Raw genomic sequence first — 18,144 nt, forward strand, 5'->3', positions numbered from 1 at the left:
AAATTGGATCGTAATTATAAACAAGATAAAACGGCTACATTCAGCACGACGAAGATTGCTTACCGTTGCTGGGCTATGTCTTAAGTGTTTATGTGCAAACGCAATATTTCCGACCGATTATTCCTATGGGAGCTTTATGATATTTAAGGCCGATAACCTCAATAGTACACAGACAAACCATATAAGATAACCTTAGGAGGAAATTCTGCTTCCTAGCTCTTACGATTTGTGTTGGTCGCCAATCATTTAGTCTGTCCGTCAGGACAAATACTTTTATAGATTGCGATGAGTTCCTTTTCAAACAGTTGTTGTATTGAATAGTTAAAATTTTATTAAATCACACACTCCTTGAATATTTAGTGCGTACATTTCGAAAAGGAAAATGATACCGAGAAACAGAAAAAGTTGCAAATTGGATTTTACCCAAGAAGTCGTCTGGGAGCGTATATATTTGAAAGTAAAGTATTTGCACGCCGCTCCTATAGTCCATATTTATTCTTATACAGTTTTACGCATACAAATATTAGAAAAAATGCAAGGAGGTTGGTGTGGAGAAAGAGTATATTTTGTACGAAAAGCGTCTTCGCTGCAACTCAATCGGAGTGTTTATATTTTTACACTCGGCTGTGACCCTGATTCACTGTTTTCTGTTGATAATGACATGTCAGGTTTGATTACTTTTAGTTACTTGTGACAACACTTATCATCCCTTTGCGCATACAGTACCTATCTATAATTCAAATCGATATTGGCTTTTATATAGGAGCTGCATTGCTCATCATTACAGTGCTGAGTATCAACTTTAAAGAAGAGATCATAAGAAAGCATTCTTGGATAATGTACGCAAGCTCGGTGGTTGCTGCGTCACTTATGGTTTCGGTGGGTTCGTATCAAACTATGTGCAATCTACTAATTGAGGCTGATGTTAATGTTCCCCCAGATCTAATTCTTCATGTATACCATAAGTCCACGGACAACTGGGATGTCGGTTCTTTTTATGACACATACGTTATATATAGTATATATTTGTTTATGCCTATTCCCTTTATTAAGGGGCCGCTTATTCTTGGAGTTTTCGTATCTTTATCGTATATTACTTATTTTTTTGCGTATTTAGATTCTAAACATCTTTACCACATGAATAATGTTGTCCAATTTAACCAAATGGTTGTGGATGTGCTACATTATATTTGCTTTAACATGTTGGGCTTGTTTTTTCGATTAATGAATGACATCATTGTGCGATCATCGTTCCTCGACCGGCAGCAGTATGTGATGGAGGAAATTTGGCTGAGAAGCGCCCGTAAGCAGGAGCAGCGTTTGCTTCACAGCATTTTGCCGCCTCAAATTGCACGGCCCTTCCAAGAAGACATACGCAGCCGTGTTGCGTTGGCTGGAAAGCGTCGAGGCCATCGTAGTCACAACATAAAGGAGCGCATCATGGCCATTCAAAATCATCCCGAGGTCAGCATCCTCTATGCAGATGTTGTCAACTACACCTATCTGACTACAACACTCACTGTTAATGAACTGGTGACATTGCTGCATGATCTGTATGGCAGATTTGATGTTGCTGCCGCTCACTTTAAGGTACAACGCATCAAATTCTTAGGTGACTGCTATTATTGTGTAGCAGGTCTGTCAAGACCCAACCCGGATCACGCCAAATGTTGCATAGACCTGGGCCACTGTATGATCGCGCATATTCGCGAAGTTCGGTTAGTAGCCTAAGATTCCTACTTCACCCAAATGTGGCATAACTGATATTTTTAAGATCGAATCGTCATTTAAACATCGACATGCGAATTGGTGTGAATTCGGGCAGTCTACTAGCTGGCGTAATTGGAGCTGCGAAGCTGCAGTATGACATTTGGGGTGGGCATCTTATAAAGTTTCTCATGTTTATACATTAATTAACTTTATTTCTGTTCTACATTAGGAAATGATGTGATGATTGCTGGCAAATTGGAATCGACCGGCCGTCCGGGCCATATTCATATCAGCGAAAGAACGCTCGGATCGATCCTAGATAATACATATGAGATTCTTCCCGGCACAGAGGAGGCCGTGAATGATCCATATTTGTCAAGTCATAATATTCACACTTTCCTTATTGCGGCAATCGATATTAAATTAGAGGACTATGATCTTAAAGGCGATGACGCCAACTCTTTTAAACACTTAGCCGCAGAACGGACCTCAACAATTGAAAGAGAATTACAAGATGAATATGCAAAGTTGCCGGTTGGTACTTTTAAGTAAGTCTACATCAACTAATCTGATAGTTGGGCTAATGTTGCCGTTATTTCCACAGCATTAGGGATTTTATACGATTCTGGAAGAAAACAAAGAATAAACCACATAATATGGATAATGCATCTCGCCCAATTGTCGATTTTTTCTTTTTGCACTTTCGCGATCCTAGACTCGAGTATAACTATATGCGGCAGCCCGATTACATGTTAAAATACAGTATACTATTAGCTTGGTTTGTTGGCATCTCCTTGATCTACATACAATTAGTCTATCATGATAGCGGCAATTTGTGCTATTATGTTAACATCATCGTTTTTACAACGATGACTGTGCCGCTCTTTATAACGTGGTTCAAAAAGATGTGCTATTGGAGATACAAGAAAGATTCACACAATTTTTCAAAATGGGCCTGTACCATATTCCGAATTGCGGAGTTTATGCAGGGTAATCTTATCAGCCGATTGTGTATTTACATGTCCACGATAATAGGTTATTTCGGTGTTATCAGTGTGGTGCTGGTGAGTATATTTGTGTTTTGTAGCCTTGTAGCCTAATCCATGCCCTCTACAGGTGGACTGCGATCAAGAGGAGTTCCAGGTGCGGCACATAGAGGACAAATTATATCACTATGAGCCGGATCTATTCATGTGTTTTCATCCCTGGGTGCTCACCAACATGGCGTGCCTTATGATCGGTATGAGTGTAATATTTACACGCATTCCCTGGATGGTGAAGATAATAGTTAGCGTATTGGAAGGGCTTACTTATGTGATCATCATGTTTTTTCAATTTGAATACGTAATACATCATAGTAAGACAACCAATCCCTACTTTTTATCGGAATACGCACACAGCTACATAATTGCAATAACGATAGTAAGTTTCTACCTGATGGAGCGACAGGCCGAGTTTAATAGCAAGGTCAACTACAAGTGAGTAATTGACCTACTCCGATGTTCTGTGCCAAATTATTTTGTCGTTGCATTTAGCTGGAGAGTAGAGCTGCTCAAAAAACAGCAGGATGCGGTCATTACCAATAAATCGATAACTATTCTCCTGCAAAATATTTTGCCTGCCCATGTCGGTACGACTGCTATAAAAATTATAATATCTTCACATTTTTTAAATTGTATTATTACTATGCAGTCAGTGTCTACCTGACCTCAATAGCAAGACACGAGCTTTATTATGAGGACTACCAAATGGTGGCGGTCATGTTCGCTTCTCTGCAAAACTTTGTACTGGACTTGGCCAACTTACGGGTACTCAACGAGATAATAACCGAATTTGATAAAATAGTAAGAGCCTTAAAACCTGTTCAATTTTTTAGTGCAAACGCCCTTTATCTTTGCTGTAGTTGTATTATTATAGGAAGGACTATTTAGTCGAAAAAATCAAAATTGTGGGCTGCACATATATGGCGGCCTGTGGCTTGGATCCACGTTTCTCTGGACACATCGACGGGCACAATAATAACTCTATTATCAAGGAGGGTAAGCAATCCCATTAGCAACTGCAATAATATTTGAATTTAAATGAATATTGTAGTTGCCCGTGCACAACGCTTTCTTGCGGCCTTTCAAAATCAGAGCAATGTGGAGGGTGTTCGAAATGAAGTGGTATTTATTCTTACTACTTTTGCACTGGATCTACTGCGAACCCTTTGGATGTGCAGCAGTGTCTATAATAAACTTCCTATCGATCGCGGGGTTTTCAGTGCAGATATGAGCATAGGAATATCCTGTGGTGAGGTAATGGCTGGTGTTGTGGGCGCTTCGCAGGTACACTATGATATTTGGGGGAATCCAGTCAATATGGCCTCACGTATGGATTCCACCGGTGTATCTGGCCACATACATATAACCCAAGAAACTGCCGTAATATTGCGCGGATACGGCATAGAATGTAACTACCGTGGCATGACCTTTGTGAAAGGACGTGGGGTACTACCGACCTATTTTGTTGGAATCGATGAGGACTACGAGTTCAGGAACACACCCGAGTTCTATAACAGGCCAACTGTGAATATTGTCACGAGAAAGCGGCAGGACAACGATGATATAGATGACATCGACCGTTAACATAAAAAACAAACTATTTGTACGTTACGAGGCTTATATATTAATTTTGATGAAATCGTACAAATAGATGCGATCAACTTGTATTGCAAAGTATAACGTTATTTTTTTTTTTTTATGTTGCTAACAGTAACTTCAGAAATTCATTTTGCGTTAAATATGGAAATAGCTTGCGAACGTTTTTATATAGGTTTTTAATTGATCGGCTCTGAAATTGACCTGTTTCATAATTAATTTTTCAATTTAGTCACTTTTTGCTGGATACCGCCAAGTGGTTGGCTTGACGTTGCATAAAGTTAGAAACAAATTTATCAAGCGTGCACATAACTTTTTGTTGAGCTAATATATACATATAACGCTAAGTAAATATAATCAGGGCCAAGTATTTTGTTAGCTATCCAAATGAATCATCCTCGCACCAAATGCTTGCTGCATTGTAAAGGAAATCCAAACAGCGACACGTGTTGTTAGGTAAACATATACATGTGCATGTGTGTACTTATAAAGTACATGTTTCGGCAATGATCGTGTTCCACATCCCAGGGATTAAAAATCTACTTGCACAAATCGTTGGCACTGCAAAATAACCAGAAACCTTCAAGGCCACAAAAACAAAAACAAAATGTTTCTTTAATGATGGCACCTTTGATTAAAATCATGGCAACCCCCGAATCCTTAGAGCCAAATCGCTGTAAACTTACTGGACTGCTGGCGGATTTTATTTTGACACATGCGCAAGACATAAGGGACCAGTGCAACCGGCATTGGTCATCCCAATGGGGGACTCAACGTCCAGCTGTCCGGCTTGTCAATCAGGTATTATTGCATAAACATTTAATACGCAAAACTGCTTTGGTTAATTTCATGTATAAGCGCAAATTTCAAGCTCATTTCGCAAATAATATGCATATATCCGATTAACATTTCTAAAAGCCCTGTCCAAGCTGTCGCTATTTGACACTTATCAAAAATCTAATTAGGCGCCGCTTTTGGCATTTGCACTGACAAATTGTGCGTGCCCTAATGAGATGGAAGGCAGCTGGTGGGCGGCCCATAGGGGTTTGAACAGGCACCGCAAACATGCCCGTCCCAATTAGAAAGTGTTACGCAATTGTAGCTTTGTGCTTGACTTGGAGGCACCTAAACATTCCATTTATTTGAATAAAGAACAAAGAGTTAAGCGGATATCGAGTTTATATCGTGAAGAACATCTCTGCAATTATTAAAAGGAATGATTTTCGGGGATCTGAGATATTATAGATTGAAAAAATCGCCAAGGCATAAACATCAAATAATTAATATATAAAGTTTTGTCAACTTGTTTGTAAATTCATAAGGGTACTTTATGAGGATGCTTTGTCTAATGGCAAGTGCAGTTTCCTTCGGCTTTCAAGATATTAAGCCTATTCCAATGAAAACTTAATTGACAAGCCAATTGTCATTAATCTGCTTATGTCAAATCAGCTTTCAATTTTGCTGAATCATTACGAAATTATTAACTATTCTGCCAATTGCAACAACTCCAAAAACATAAGCAAGAGCTGCATACATTATATATTCCGGCGAATTGCGAAAAGAATCGATATGTGCACTGCAAAGGATACAAATTTTATACATATTTAAAAAACCGACAGGGTTGTGGCAGGGACTTTGATATGAGAATGAGTGTAAGAATTGAAATCGACGAATGCTAAGACGTGCTAAATGGGCAAAAGAAAGTTGCAATCAAAGCCAAAACTGCAAGATGTAAGCACTCTGAAGCTGGAACAGCGCCATCTATTCGCCTGTCTATCATTTGGTCAATCAGTGACATTGCCACGCCCCAACACTGCTGCCAGCAGACTCCCGGACTGCAGTTATCCAGCCAGCTAAAAGTTAAACGCAGTCAAAGCGTCCAATTGCTCCAGTTTTGCGACAACAGCAGGCAGCGGGGCAAGTAGGCAACTGTGCAAATGATTTGGGGGCATGGCGCGTGTCCAACGAGATGTTTCCACTGTGCAACTGCTGCTGGCGAGCTGGCGAAATTGTTGGCATCACTGGGTTTTTCTTTTGCTTTTTGCTCATAAACTTTGCTTACGTGACAAGTTTAGTTTATTTCTTAAGTTGAGCGGCGCGTTTTGTATTCCAGGACTCTGCTGGGAGGCGGTGGGCCAAAGACACCAGCCGGGACTGCCGCTCGACTGCCTGAATTGGCTGGCAGCAGGCTGACGCTTTTGGCGTTGAAATGTTAGTCATAGTTTTCGCCTTGAAGAATGATAAATTTACTAAATGGCCGTATATAGCCGACTACGACATGCCGTGTAATTTTCTGTAGACAAGTATGCACCCTAGTCATGCTGTATTTTACGGGATGTAGAGTATCATTCGTATTCGTATTCGTATTCTGTATTTCAATAGTAAAGTATTGGGTTTACGTAATGCCCGCATGGCTGTCCATCTTATAGCTTTACATATATGATTTTTCGCGTATATGTACTTTAGAAAGCGTTTGTACTCAGTTTTTACTTACTGCATATTCTATTGATTATTTCTGTGCATTTCACAAATTATAAAAAAGGAAAAGTAGCATTATATGATCCTAGGATTCCTTCGTAATTTCACAGGAAAGTTTAATAAAATTTTGAAGTTTCTTTGCTTATGATCTTTAAATATTAAGTCGATCAAGTCGATACAATGTGTTAAGCCATTAATTAACTGTGGAAAGAGTATTTGCAGCCGACTTTACTTGACTGCAGTATATATGAGCAGCTAGATCTGTATGTAGACTCAAGCGAGACTCAAAAGATACTGAAGGGATACTGAAGGCATTTGTATTGTAGGGATCTTAATGGAGATAATAAGGATATGCTCCATTTCGGAAATGAAAATGCATATATGTGAGTAAATGTTTTGAAGGAGGCCAAATACACATGAAAATTCATCACTTACAATCGAATGCAATTCAAGAAAACAACTATTTCCGGCAATAAGAAGTCGGCCTTGATGATCGTATCGTCTCGGCCTAAGCCGCTGGGAATTAGATATCCCACTGAATAGTCATGCTAGACACATCATCGCATCTTTTATTTGGGTCTTCTCTCTCGGTCTTTGCAGCGCTTACAGCTGGGACCTCAGCGCTGTACTTGCATAGGTAAAAAAAGGGAAAAGGGAAAGAAGAAAATAACGCTTATATGTACGGGCATAGCCCAGATTTGTTATGACATAAAATTATTACGAAAAATGGTTATTACCCCGTTTACGTTTGAGTGAACGCATTTGTACGTGTTGACAATTTGTTAGCTTAGATAATGTTACTGCTACAACAACGAGAACAACAACATCAGCAACAATAACGCCTCAAGCAACTGGGAGCAACAACACAATATATATATATGTATATATAAAAATAAAAAATAAATAAAAAGGGACAAAAAGAAAGTCATCATCGTAGCGTGCCTTTAGCTTTGCTCTACTTTGCTTTGTTTTGTTTTTGTTTAGCTTTCTTTGGCTTTTTTTTACCATGACAATTTTATAAAATTCGCTTTGGCAAGGGTTAGCCACGCAAACACCCACCCATACACACCCTCCATCTCACACATACCCACACTCACACACGCAAACACATATGCAGCGGGTGTGACAGTTGGTCTGTGCGTGTCACAAGCCTGTCATTTTGGTTGCCACGCCCCTTCAGCGCCTCCATATTGTCGTTGACATGTCGGAATTTTAAAATTCTTTTGGCATTTCGTTGGCATGGAAATGGTCAAAGTTTAAAGCTGACTGCCCATCGTTTTTCTTCAAAAGCTACAAGCTGTGCCCAGGCTCTTGTCTCCCAGCGATCCCAGACTCAATCTTAATCTGAAATTCCGGCCGGATACCAATCGTCTGCAACTGGCCGCCAATTTTATTGTCACGCTGATTGTCACAATCAGTGGTATTTGCCTTTGACCAAAGTAAGCTTCATCGCTTCAAGTTTGTTCTTTGGCCAGTTAGTTTGGTGTTTGGCCAAAATTGCCAGCATTTGGACAAATTTATGGTTGAGATTTAACAAATTAGGTTACAGTTATGCAAACAAACCAAGAAAAATGGACAGAAATGAAAATTTCTTAAGCGAAACGAATCGGACTGAATAGCAATAACACACGTTTCAAATAATAAGACATCTGTCCACTAAAAGGAATACAGAAACATCTTGACAGATATAAGATAAAAAAATTCCGGGAATCTGTGTTTCAATCGCAGATATCTATAACTATATTCAATTTGAAAACTAATTTTAATATTCCTAGCTCATAATCAACACTGAGATTCAAATATTACCAAGCTGATTAAATCCGATTGAAACGTATTATTCTTTTAAATGAAAATCTAGCAAACTTTAATACAATATGTAAATTTGATTGCATTATAAGTATTCATGGTCCATCTATGATCCAATTTTAAAATTAAATCTCTTCTCATTCTCACAAATAAATAATCTAAGTGCCAAATTAACTAATTAAGGCTTTCATTGCGATCAAGGTGGCAATCAGCTGTAGCCGTAACTGCAACGTAAACTTTTGGGTCAGTAAACTCCAGAATTATAGCTTATACACCGATGAGAATTAAGAGTCAATTGCCAATTACTAGCCGACGAACGTATCGATGCTAATTAATTGTTTAACAAAAAGTTAGCACCGTCTAAGAGAAACTTTGCGCTGAGTGAACCAACCACAATTAAATGCACATACACAGCCAGACACACTCACACGACACCACCCTAACAAACAGGAAGAACAAGAGTTTAATGCCTACTATCCTGAGGGTATTGAATTAATGTCAAATTAGACTTCAAAATGCGTGTAATTCTCACGCCCGGCTACAAACAGAAATTTTATTCCATAAACAAGTATGTACAGCAGACGCGTATTAAGCCCACAAGCATAACAGGGAGATGATATAAAGTGCTTGTCTACCCTTATAATTCCTCTACCCTTTGGTAGCCTAGGGCTAGATTTCGTGCTCTCAACTCCCAGGAAGAATTGCACCATGCATTGCGGTCCCCATTAAGAGAGCAGGCCACATTTCTTTGTCGCTTTAAAGTGTTACCTTTTGGTGTTTTCCGCGTGTCTAGCGATATGAAAGTCGCTTATTACTGTCAACAACAGAGCTGTCATCTAGGTTTGGTGCCGGTGTGCGTGTGTGGGAAGGTGGAAAGGGTAAAGCTCTTGTCATTGGTATGGAATCTGTTCCTGTCCCTGCAGCGAATTGAAACGTGAATCTAAGCGTCGTGTGACGCATGTTTCACAATTTTACATACAGGTCTGCTCGGTGTTTTTGCTGGCTGTGCTTTGATTAAGCCCATGGCGTACTCTTTACAGACACGGATTTGGATTAGACCTCCACTTTCGTAGTGGGCTTATTAAGTTCGCATTTCGCATGTACATTTTTATGCTTATTATACTCTCTTGTAAACTAATTAATATATATATACAAAGATGAAATAGTTCTATTTGTTCTATACAATAAAGATTTGAGTACATAATCACTGCATAAGATGCACAAGTATTAATATAAAATTTTTTCAAGAACCAGCCGCAAAGATATTAAAGAGGCAGCCAAGAGTGCGACAGCGGCGATAAGCTGTGGAATTGGAAAGAGGTGCTGGGCGGGTTTAGCTGAAAGAGTTCGCAATAAGTTGAATGAAAGCGTTGCCCAAAATCCAAGATATTTCAGGAATCAGCAGTAGTAAATGGGATGAAAGTGCAGGTCTCATGTGTGTCAGTGTGTTTGTGTGTGTGTGTGGTTGGAAAAGCTGCAAATGCGCTTTCAGCTGATTAAATTAAATCGCTAAAGCAGCCAAAGCTGCAGCTATGAAAAATGTATTCTGCCCCTGGGGAGCTGGCCCGTGAGGGCGTGGCTGGGGGCAATATACTCAGCGCAATAGCGACAAAGACGCAACGAAAAAGATGAAGACGATAACCGCAAGGCATTTACCTATTTTATTTTATTTTATTTTACTTTTTCTTCTCAGCTACTTGCCTGTCATTCGAAATCGTCTTCGGCAGCAGTGTGCCAATTGGGATGCAGGTGGAGCTCCCAATTGTCACACAAACACATGTACACACATATATTGTACACACAATGCAAGCGTCATTTTTGCCGCACTTCCGTTTCCTGCGTCTTTGGCTCTTTGACGCTGGTTTTGCTTTTTCGGTTGCTGTCGTCTGCTCTTCATTTCAAGTATGTTTGCCGCTTGCCAAACCCTCCTCGGCCCTTTTTAAACAATAACTTATCGAGGAAGAGTCGCTACCTTCTCACTCTACCCAATACTTTGTCGGTTTGCCATGGGATTGTATGTTCGCTGGGTGGCCTTCGTGTTTGTCTTCAAGGTTTCGCTTCGCCAGCGTCCTGGGATTAGAGATTTTTGTCAATGAAGGTAATTTGCGGAAGATTTTGTCTAGAATTTCAATTAGATTGACGTTTTACTTCAATGCCCCTTCGCTGTATGGTGCAACACGTACGAAGTTAAGAGAATATTTTATGTTTGGGGAAAAGCGAAAGAAATCTTCAGCTTCGGGCTGATAGTTGCTGCTCCGGAAAAATCACTTGAAGGGATATAATTTTCTTCTTTTTTATGCTTGCTTCTCAAGTTGTGTAATTAATTGGTTTGAATTAGTAAAACACTGAACTCATGGAAAAATAAATTATATGGGTTTCGCCAAACGAGCGTGGACTGTTTTATTCATTGAAAACACAGCAAAAAATGGCTGGTAGGAAAATATCCAGCCAAGACGGGTATAGGATTATCTGGCGGAAGAGTTTTCACTTTGCTCATAGAATATTCCCGCCCATCTGGCACGAGGAAAGCTTTTACTGTACAGTAAATCAAGCCATATCCATTCCGCCCCCACTCCTCTTGAGGATAGCTGACTTTCGCTGTTCGAAAAAGATAACTTTCACGGTATTTTGTTTTTGGGTTTATGTTGAGAGCGTTTATACTAACATTTTATCTGTATTAGCAAAGTTATCTCCCTGACCCACATGCCAAACATTTCCAAATAATCGTAAGTTAATTATACAGGCTTAATCATAATTTACCTTAAAGTAGAGCAAACTGAAAGCCTCCGCTGGCCCCGTGCCAACAACAGTTAACCAGGAACCAGAAATAGCAGCAACTGAGCCACTTAATGCAAGATGCAAATGACTTTATTAACTTTAGCCATAACGCAATCAACAACTTGCAAATGCCAAGCGATAAAGCCCAGCACCAATAGCAAGCCCAGGCTCAGGCAGCAAGCACCAAGGACCAGGCACCAGGCACGAGGCACCAGACGCCAGGCACCAGACGCCAGGACCAGGATGCCCAAGAGTCGGTTTGTTCGTCGCCCACATGGCCAGCACGTGAGCCGGCATTGGCGAAGCAACAGAAAGAGAATCCGCAAAGCGACGACCGACTCATAATGCAATGGTTGCCATAAGCCGCGGGGATTATCAGTTGGCAAAATTAATGCTAATTACTTGAAAAATATATGAGCGACGCCTGGTTTGGGTGTGGGTGGGAGTATGCTAGTGCCCCGCAAACGTTTTGTTGCATATCCGTCGGGCGAAAGAAATATGCGTAAAATATGAAACAAATGCGGTGCGGACCTGACGGCCAAGCCCAACCACCAATCCGGAACAGTGGGCTTCAACTGCATTAAAAAATGTTGCACATTCTTTAAATACAGAAAAAAAACTAACGTAATGTGGTTTTTTTCTCTATAATTAATCAGGGATTCATTTCGCACGCTCGGATTAATTTGAAGTAACATTAAATCATTATTTTTGTCGGAAAAACATACTAATACTATATAGATTTTTTTTTTTGAATTTCTATAATGGCCCGTTACCCATGGTGCTTCCCAGGCGTATCCGCGCTCATAATGAATAATCATAAAAATTGCATAAATTATGTGCCACGCCGTCTTGCTTAACGCCTCCGGTGGCAAACGGCAGCCACCGGCGGGCCCAGTGCCCGGCTCAGTGGTGAGAGTGGAGGAGGAATGTGGATGGCTAAGTGTGCGAGCTGAGCAAATGAAATGCAGAAATGTAAATCTAAAATAATTTACGCGTCTTTGTTGACTGCAGTTGTTGCCGTTGCGCTGTTGCGACTTTGCCGTGGCCATAAAAACCTGCCGCTTTTGCGGACCAGCCACCTGGCCCGCACCCCTTGGCTGGTTTCCGCATTGCTCTTTGCCTTTTTTATGGCGTCCATAACTGTTGCTACTGTTGCAACAAAATGGCGTCATCGCATTGCTTACCGCCGTTGGTAGACTGGCTGCTTGTTGCTGGGCTTTTGGCTGGTTGCCTGGCTGGGTCTTCAGTTGGAGTCGTAGTATGCGGGTCCGCATTTACATTTATGACTTGAAATAATCCATTATCAGGCATTTTGCAGGTTGCCTAGGCGAATAATGCACGCAGACAAGGCCGCAACTCTACCACATATACGAGCGCAGGGCAGTTAAGCCGTTGGCTTTAGTTTTAAAAGTGGCTGGACTCGCCAGATTAATTTGCCCTAGCTAACCTATTCAAGGATTAAGATACCATAAGATGACTCCTTTTCTTGAAAAGATTTCAGAGTTGTGATCAAAAAACATGAGCCTCAACAATTAAAAATGCCCCCATGAAGAATTCATAAGGATAACATGGAAAAGTGCGTAAAATATCTTCACAAACTCTGCCTGGTTACTCAGCAAGCCCTTGTCCTTGTATCTAGCACATCGTCATTTCAATTGTTTTGCAAAAAAATATTTTACAAATTTAAAAAAAAAATAGGCTGTATAAAATATGTTGAAAATACAAAACATAGAATACCAAAAAGCGACACGCACAGAGAAAATGACCTAACAAATACCGTGTCAATTAAAAGTTTAATTAATTTGATACACACACGAGCAGACACAACCAAAGCTAACCACATACAAACAAATAGCGCAATGTGCAGACAGGCAGGCAATCAAACAAACAAATGTTACAGGCGATATCAAAAAGAGAAAAGAAGGACATAGAGTAAACATTGGCATAACTAGCATCCTAATTGTATACCCTTTAATAATGTCTGACAATTTGTTTTTCCAAAAGCTAGACAACTTCATTCCATTTGCGGAGCTCTTTTTTTTGTTTGTTTCAGTAGTTCCTAAGTACCTGAGTTTTTACGTTTACGGATTTGAACCAAAAGGGAATTGAAAAAAAAAAGGTTTTCCACATTTTATATATAGGTAAAACTCGATGGAGCCATAATAGAATGATTGTTCCCTTATGAGCGTTTCTCATATACAGGCTAACTCGATGGTAAAGTCATAATACCAGCTACAGTGTGTATTCAGGAAAGTGAACACTCTCATGCCAAAGTGAGACTAATCCTATGAGAGATTTGCGTAATTATTTTAATTGTTTAATGTCATGCGGTCGGTCAGGTCTCTGACAGTGTGGGCATGGATGTTCATGTGAAAATGTATCTGTGCTTGTGTCTAAAAAATCTGTGCAGGGTGCCTTATGAGGTACATCTGCCTCACTGGCAGACAGGGGTGGTGCTTGTACTGACGATAAAACAAATTGCATTCCACTTGCGTTTGTTTGTGTGTATTTTTAATGATTAATGAGCCAGGTGGCTGGCGCACCTCGAATTAGAGGTGGAACCTGTTTTTTTTTTGTTTGTGTTATTGCTACGTAACTTGACACTTGGGGCTTTCGCTTCCCACAACACCAACAAGAGCAACTATTGCGGCGACCAGCATAAATAGTGGCACAACTTTTAGACAAAACAAAACACTAATGTGTTGTCATTAGGGAAATGCTACTAGCAGATTCGCAGGTGAGAAGTCCAAGTAAACAGTTGCGTAGTTGCTTTGAAAACCTGCACAATGAAAACCTAAACAGTGCAACGCGTTATAGAAAACTCATTGTCGAATTAAGTTTTTGTGGTTGCCCAAAAGATAAAAATCTTTAGGACTAAAATATGATATCCTAGTATGGATGATCTCCAAGATATCCTTAAACAGCTGAGGCTTTGGATCTTTGGAGCTGATCGGACGAAAAATAGAAAAAGGTTTGCATTTAGTCAGCATAAAGAGTTTAAATAAGCTTATATATAGTTAGAAAACTTCCAATAAAAAGGAATTTGATGATAATTATAAAAATAAACAAAAAAAAAATTACAAAAAAGTTGTTAATAATTGGTTAGTTATAAATAAAGAACATTAAACAAATACCAGCTCCTATATTTAATTATGTGTGAATTATAATTTTTATACTAGCAGCGTCCTTGGCACGCTTACTGTTAAGGAAAATATAAAAAAACAAAATACCAGTTTTAATTGCACTTTTATGAAGCATTTTTGCACTCATTTGGCAGCGAAATTAATCATCAAAAACGTTGGATGAAAACATATAAACATTTCGTGCAAAAAAATAATAAATATAGAAGCCTGGTTAAATGTTGTATATTTATATATATATGAAGAATCCAACGGAAGAGCGCGCACGGAAACAGGTTCACACATACGTACACATCCACAGAGAACTGAGAGAAGGCACATGCGTTGGCATGTCCTTGACAAACTTTTTATGGCGGGTTCTGGGCTAGAGGAATTAGTCACAGGAGCAGGAGCAGAAGCAGAAGCAGAAGCTGCTTCCTGACTCGGTACGGGCTGTTGGGTTGTCAATCATGCAAAAACTGCAACCGCCGCATAACCGCTGGTTTATAATAGCTTGTCGGCCAGGACCAGAACAAGTGCTGGCAAGCTCGAGGAGTGTTCGGCACGGCGTGCGCAGCAACTCTACATTGGCTGTTGCCTGGTTTCGGCAAAAGCTTTTCAAACTTTTTAATTATGCAGCAAACAGAAAACTTTGCGGTAATTTCGTTGCAACAGTTGGCCCGAACGAAAGGATGAAGGACCGATGGCAACGTCAACGTCAGCAGCATCAGTAGCAGCAATAGCAGCAGAAGCCTGTCCAGGTTGACTAATTGAGTTAAGCGCGGGGAAACAGGAATCGCGTTGGGTGTTCTCCTTTCGCCTTTTTGGAAATAATAATTTGCCAACAACTTTAAAGTGCATCAATCATAATTAGTGACCGGCTTGATTGCTATGTGGTCGAGGCTGTGTATTTGCATACGGGCTTGCGCAAACAGCGCCAATATGAAAATGAAATTGACCAATTGCCAAACGCTTGGAAACTGTGTCAAACTGCAAAATTGTTTCACAAATTATGCGAGCCTGAAACATGGTGCGGAAGAATATGTATTCTTGCATCTATATGTATTGCATATATTGTAATACATAATTGATAACTATAAACAAGTAAGAGGTTCTAGTCGGGAGCTCCCGACAAGGGGATACCCTGAACCCTCTCCTTCCAACATCAAATGCATATATATATTCTATTTTAGAAGCTATATGTCAAGTTTGGTGACTCTAGCTCTTATTATTTACCAAAATTTACCAAAAAACAGGATGTCGATATCGATATCGAGTAAGTTATCGATTATCGGAAACAAACTCGATCTGCGCAGGCAGTAGGAGCACCTACATCTAAAATTTGCGTTCATACATACGGACGGACGGACGGACGGACGGACGGACGGACGGACGGACGGACGGACGGACAGACAGATGGAAATGGCTAGATCAACTCGGCTATTAATGCTGATCAGGAATACTTTTGCACTTTATGGGGTCGGAGATGCTTCCTTCTACCTGTTACATACATTTGGATTTTGCACATATACAATAAACCCTTATACCCATTTTTAATGGGTTCAGGGTATAACAATTGCAGCATGATGACATATTAGTCCGATGTTGAAGAGATTTCTCTCATATGTAGAGTAGACCGATTTAGCTTAGCTTGGGCAAGAAATTTGTAAAACCCAAAAAGGTTTCATTACACACACCTAATGTGGTATTAAAAACTGTCAGCAAAAATATATTGAATTAATTTATGCTGAAAATCTCATGAAAATCAGTTAATTAATTAAATATTTTACTTCAAGCTGAGTGCATGTAAATATTTGCATTTGCATTTACTCATCTACAAATCAAATTAAAATTAAAACCCGATTCCACGCACATTTAGTATCTACGCATTTCAGCCTGAGCATTGGGTATTGACCAGTGTACTACCGTCGAGCAAAGCATATCCACTTGTAGCTAAACTAAGTATTTTACTCGGATTCTGGCGCTGCTTAAGCAGGGGCTGCTGCAGCCAAGGCTCGACGACTTCGTGTTGCGCCTGCTGCGTTGCTATCCAGTTGCCACTTGTGAGTTGCTGTTGGTAGCTTTGCTCAATTGCCGTCGCCCTTCATCACTTAATTGAGTTTTTAAGCATTCTGCAAGTGGCGCGTATTAGCGCAGTCAAGCGAACATCCAGCACATCCACATACCGCCAACATGGCCGGAAGAAGCAGCAAAAATATTTCAACTATGAGCTGCTCAGCTCTGTCACAGGGGGTCAAACAGATGCAGCCGCCACAGTTGCAAATGCAGATGCAGATCCAGAGGAGGACGCACCAGCTTGTCGTCTTTTTTGCGACATGCTCGTTGGTATTGGCAGTGTTGCATAACGACAGTGGGCTACAGAACAGTCGACGACAGATAGCTAACGGGGTTTTGCAATCAAACGAAGTTCCGTTGTGCCCCGCCTTCGCACTGCTTCTCAAATAAGCAAGAGATTGCTTCATTTGGCTGGCAAGCTTCGCATTCGAAGAACGCGATACGCAACCACCTCACATAATCACCGCATGTCCCCCAATACTGGCCCATATCTATGGCTATACCAGAGCATCTGTGTTGGGCTGTAAAGTTGAACTTAAGTACAATTCGGTCATTCGGTTCGTTGTGCTGTCCCTTCCCATTCATGCATATTGATAATCTGAAACGCTTGAATGCTCATTTACTCAACTTGAAAGGAAGCCCGAGCGGCCAAGTATCTAAGCACTCCAGAGCCCAGCCCTAGAACCGATCCTGACACAACTCGGTCTTTTTAATCATGCGTGAGCGGTCAGTACTAGCCTTGTCTCCGTTTTCATTTTGCTGTTTGATGTAGGGACAGGGACTTGGCTTCATTTTATCCTTTTGCTCCATTCATTGGGTGTTCGGGTGTTCATTTTGGGCGACTGACGCTTATAGGGTTCTTTTCTGGCCTCCTTTACGACCAGGAGCAGGCACTTTTCCAATCAACTTGAGTGTGTGTGTCCTTTGCCAAGCTGCTGGCCATTTTCCTGCTGACTTCGTGCCGATTTAATATTTTTCATTTGAAAAATAGATATTTTTTAATGCCTTTTATTAAATCGGCTTAGATTTATTGTATACGTATTTCATATTTATGTCTGTGCGTGTATGTGTCGTATGTGTCTACACACATTTATCGACATTTCCACGTGTGTATATGTGTGTTTGTGTGTGTGTGTGTGGCAGTTAAGCCCTTTTCTTTGGGACTTTGCTGCGCTGGTAAAATACATTTATGGATCTTAAAGCAAATTTTGTGCATCTAATAAGATTTATTATTTTGTGGCCCGCATCAGCCAAAAGCCGACGTTGAAGTTGAGCTCTTAGACAGCATTTCAATCTTGTAAATAACGGGCATGAGGTAGGAATTAATCGAATGAACAAGATAAGCTTATGGATTTTAAAAGGATCGTGCTGTATACATCTATTCGATATAGACTTATGCAGAAAATATTCGCATTTCCTTCATTCGTGCTAAAATGCTGGCACTCCAGCGCGCGCTTCTACGTTTGCATATTTCCAGGTGTCGAACAGGTTGGTATTACTTTGTAGGAATTGGAAAGCCACAGGTACATGTAAAACGC

At 40.3% G+C, this 18,144-nt stretch overlaps 1 protein-coding gene across 2 annotated transcripts; it reads left to right on the forward strand.

Annotated features, from left to right (window-relative positions):
* The first annotated feature begins 342 nt into the window (after positions 1-342).
* On the forward strand, positions 343-4,412 carry LOC115770418 (adenylyl cyclase X E-like). 2 transcript variants are annotated; one of them, XM_030715683.1, is made up of 12 exons: positions 343-457; positions 528-668; positions 724-883; positions 941-1,718; positions 1,775-1,875; positions 1,940-2,258; positions 2,315-2,774; positions 2,827-3,188; positions 3,246-3,340; positions 3,403-3,554; positions 3,614-3,749; positions 3,805-4,412. In XM_030715683.1, exons 1-12 carry the CDS (start codon positions 383-385, stop codon positions 4,335-4,337), a joined length of 3,312 nt encoding a protein of 1,103 aa, XP_030571543.1. In that variant the 5' UTR covers positions 343-382; the 3' UTR covers positions 4,338-4,412. The 2 variants fall into 2 exon arrangements, with proteins under 2 accessions (XP_030571543.1, XP_030571544.1); XM_030715684.1 differs by lacking the exon at positions 343-457 and having other exon boundaries at positions 621-668; positions 764-883.
* The last annotated feature ends 13,732 nt before the right edge of the window (positions 4,413-18,144 follow it).

The sequence above is a fragment of the Drosophila novamexicana genome, unplaced genomic scaffold (assembly GCF_003285875.2).
Source record: "Drosophila novamexicana strain 15010-1031.04,08,12 unplaced genomic scaffold, DnovRS2.1 tig00004555-arrow-pilon, whole genome shotgun sequence".
In the NCBI taxonomy this organism is placed as follows: Eukaryota; Metazoa; Arthropoda; class Insecta; order Diptera; family Drosophilidae; genus Drosophila; species Drosophila novamexicana.

Excerpts from the sequence above, each read along its gene's own strand:
- LOC115770418 (XM_030715683.1), top strand. The coding sequence starts at position 383 with ATGATACCGAGAAACAGAAAAAGTTGCAAATTGGATTTTACCCAAGAA. Across the intron at positions 1,876-1,939 it reads GCTGCAGTATGACATTTGGG|GAAATGATGTGATGATTGCT; the intron begins GTGGGCATCTTA and ends GTTCTACATTAG. Across the intron at positions 2,259-2,314 it reads TTGCCGGTTGGTACTTTTAA|CATTAGGGATTTTATACGAT; the intron begins GTAAGTCTACAT and ends TTATTTCCACAG.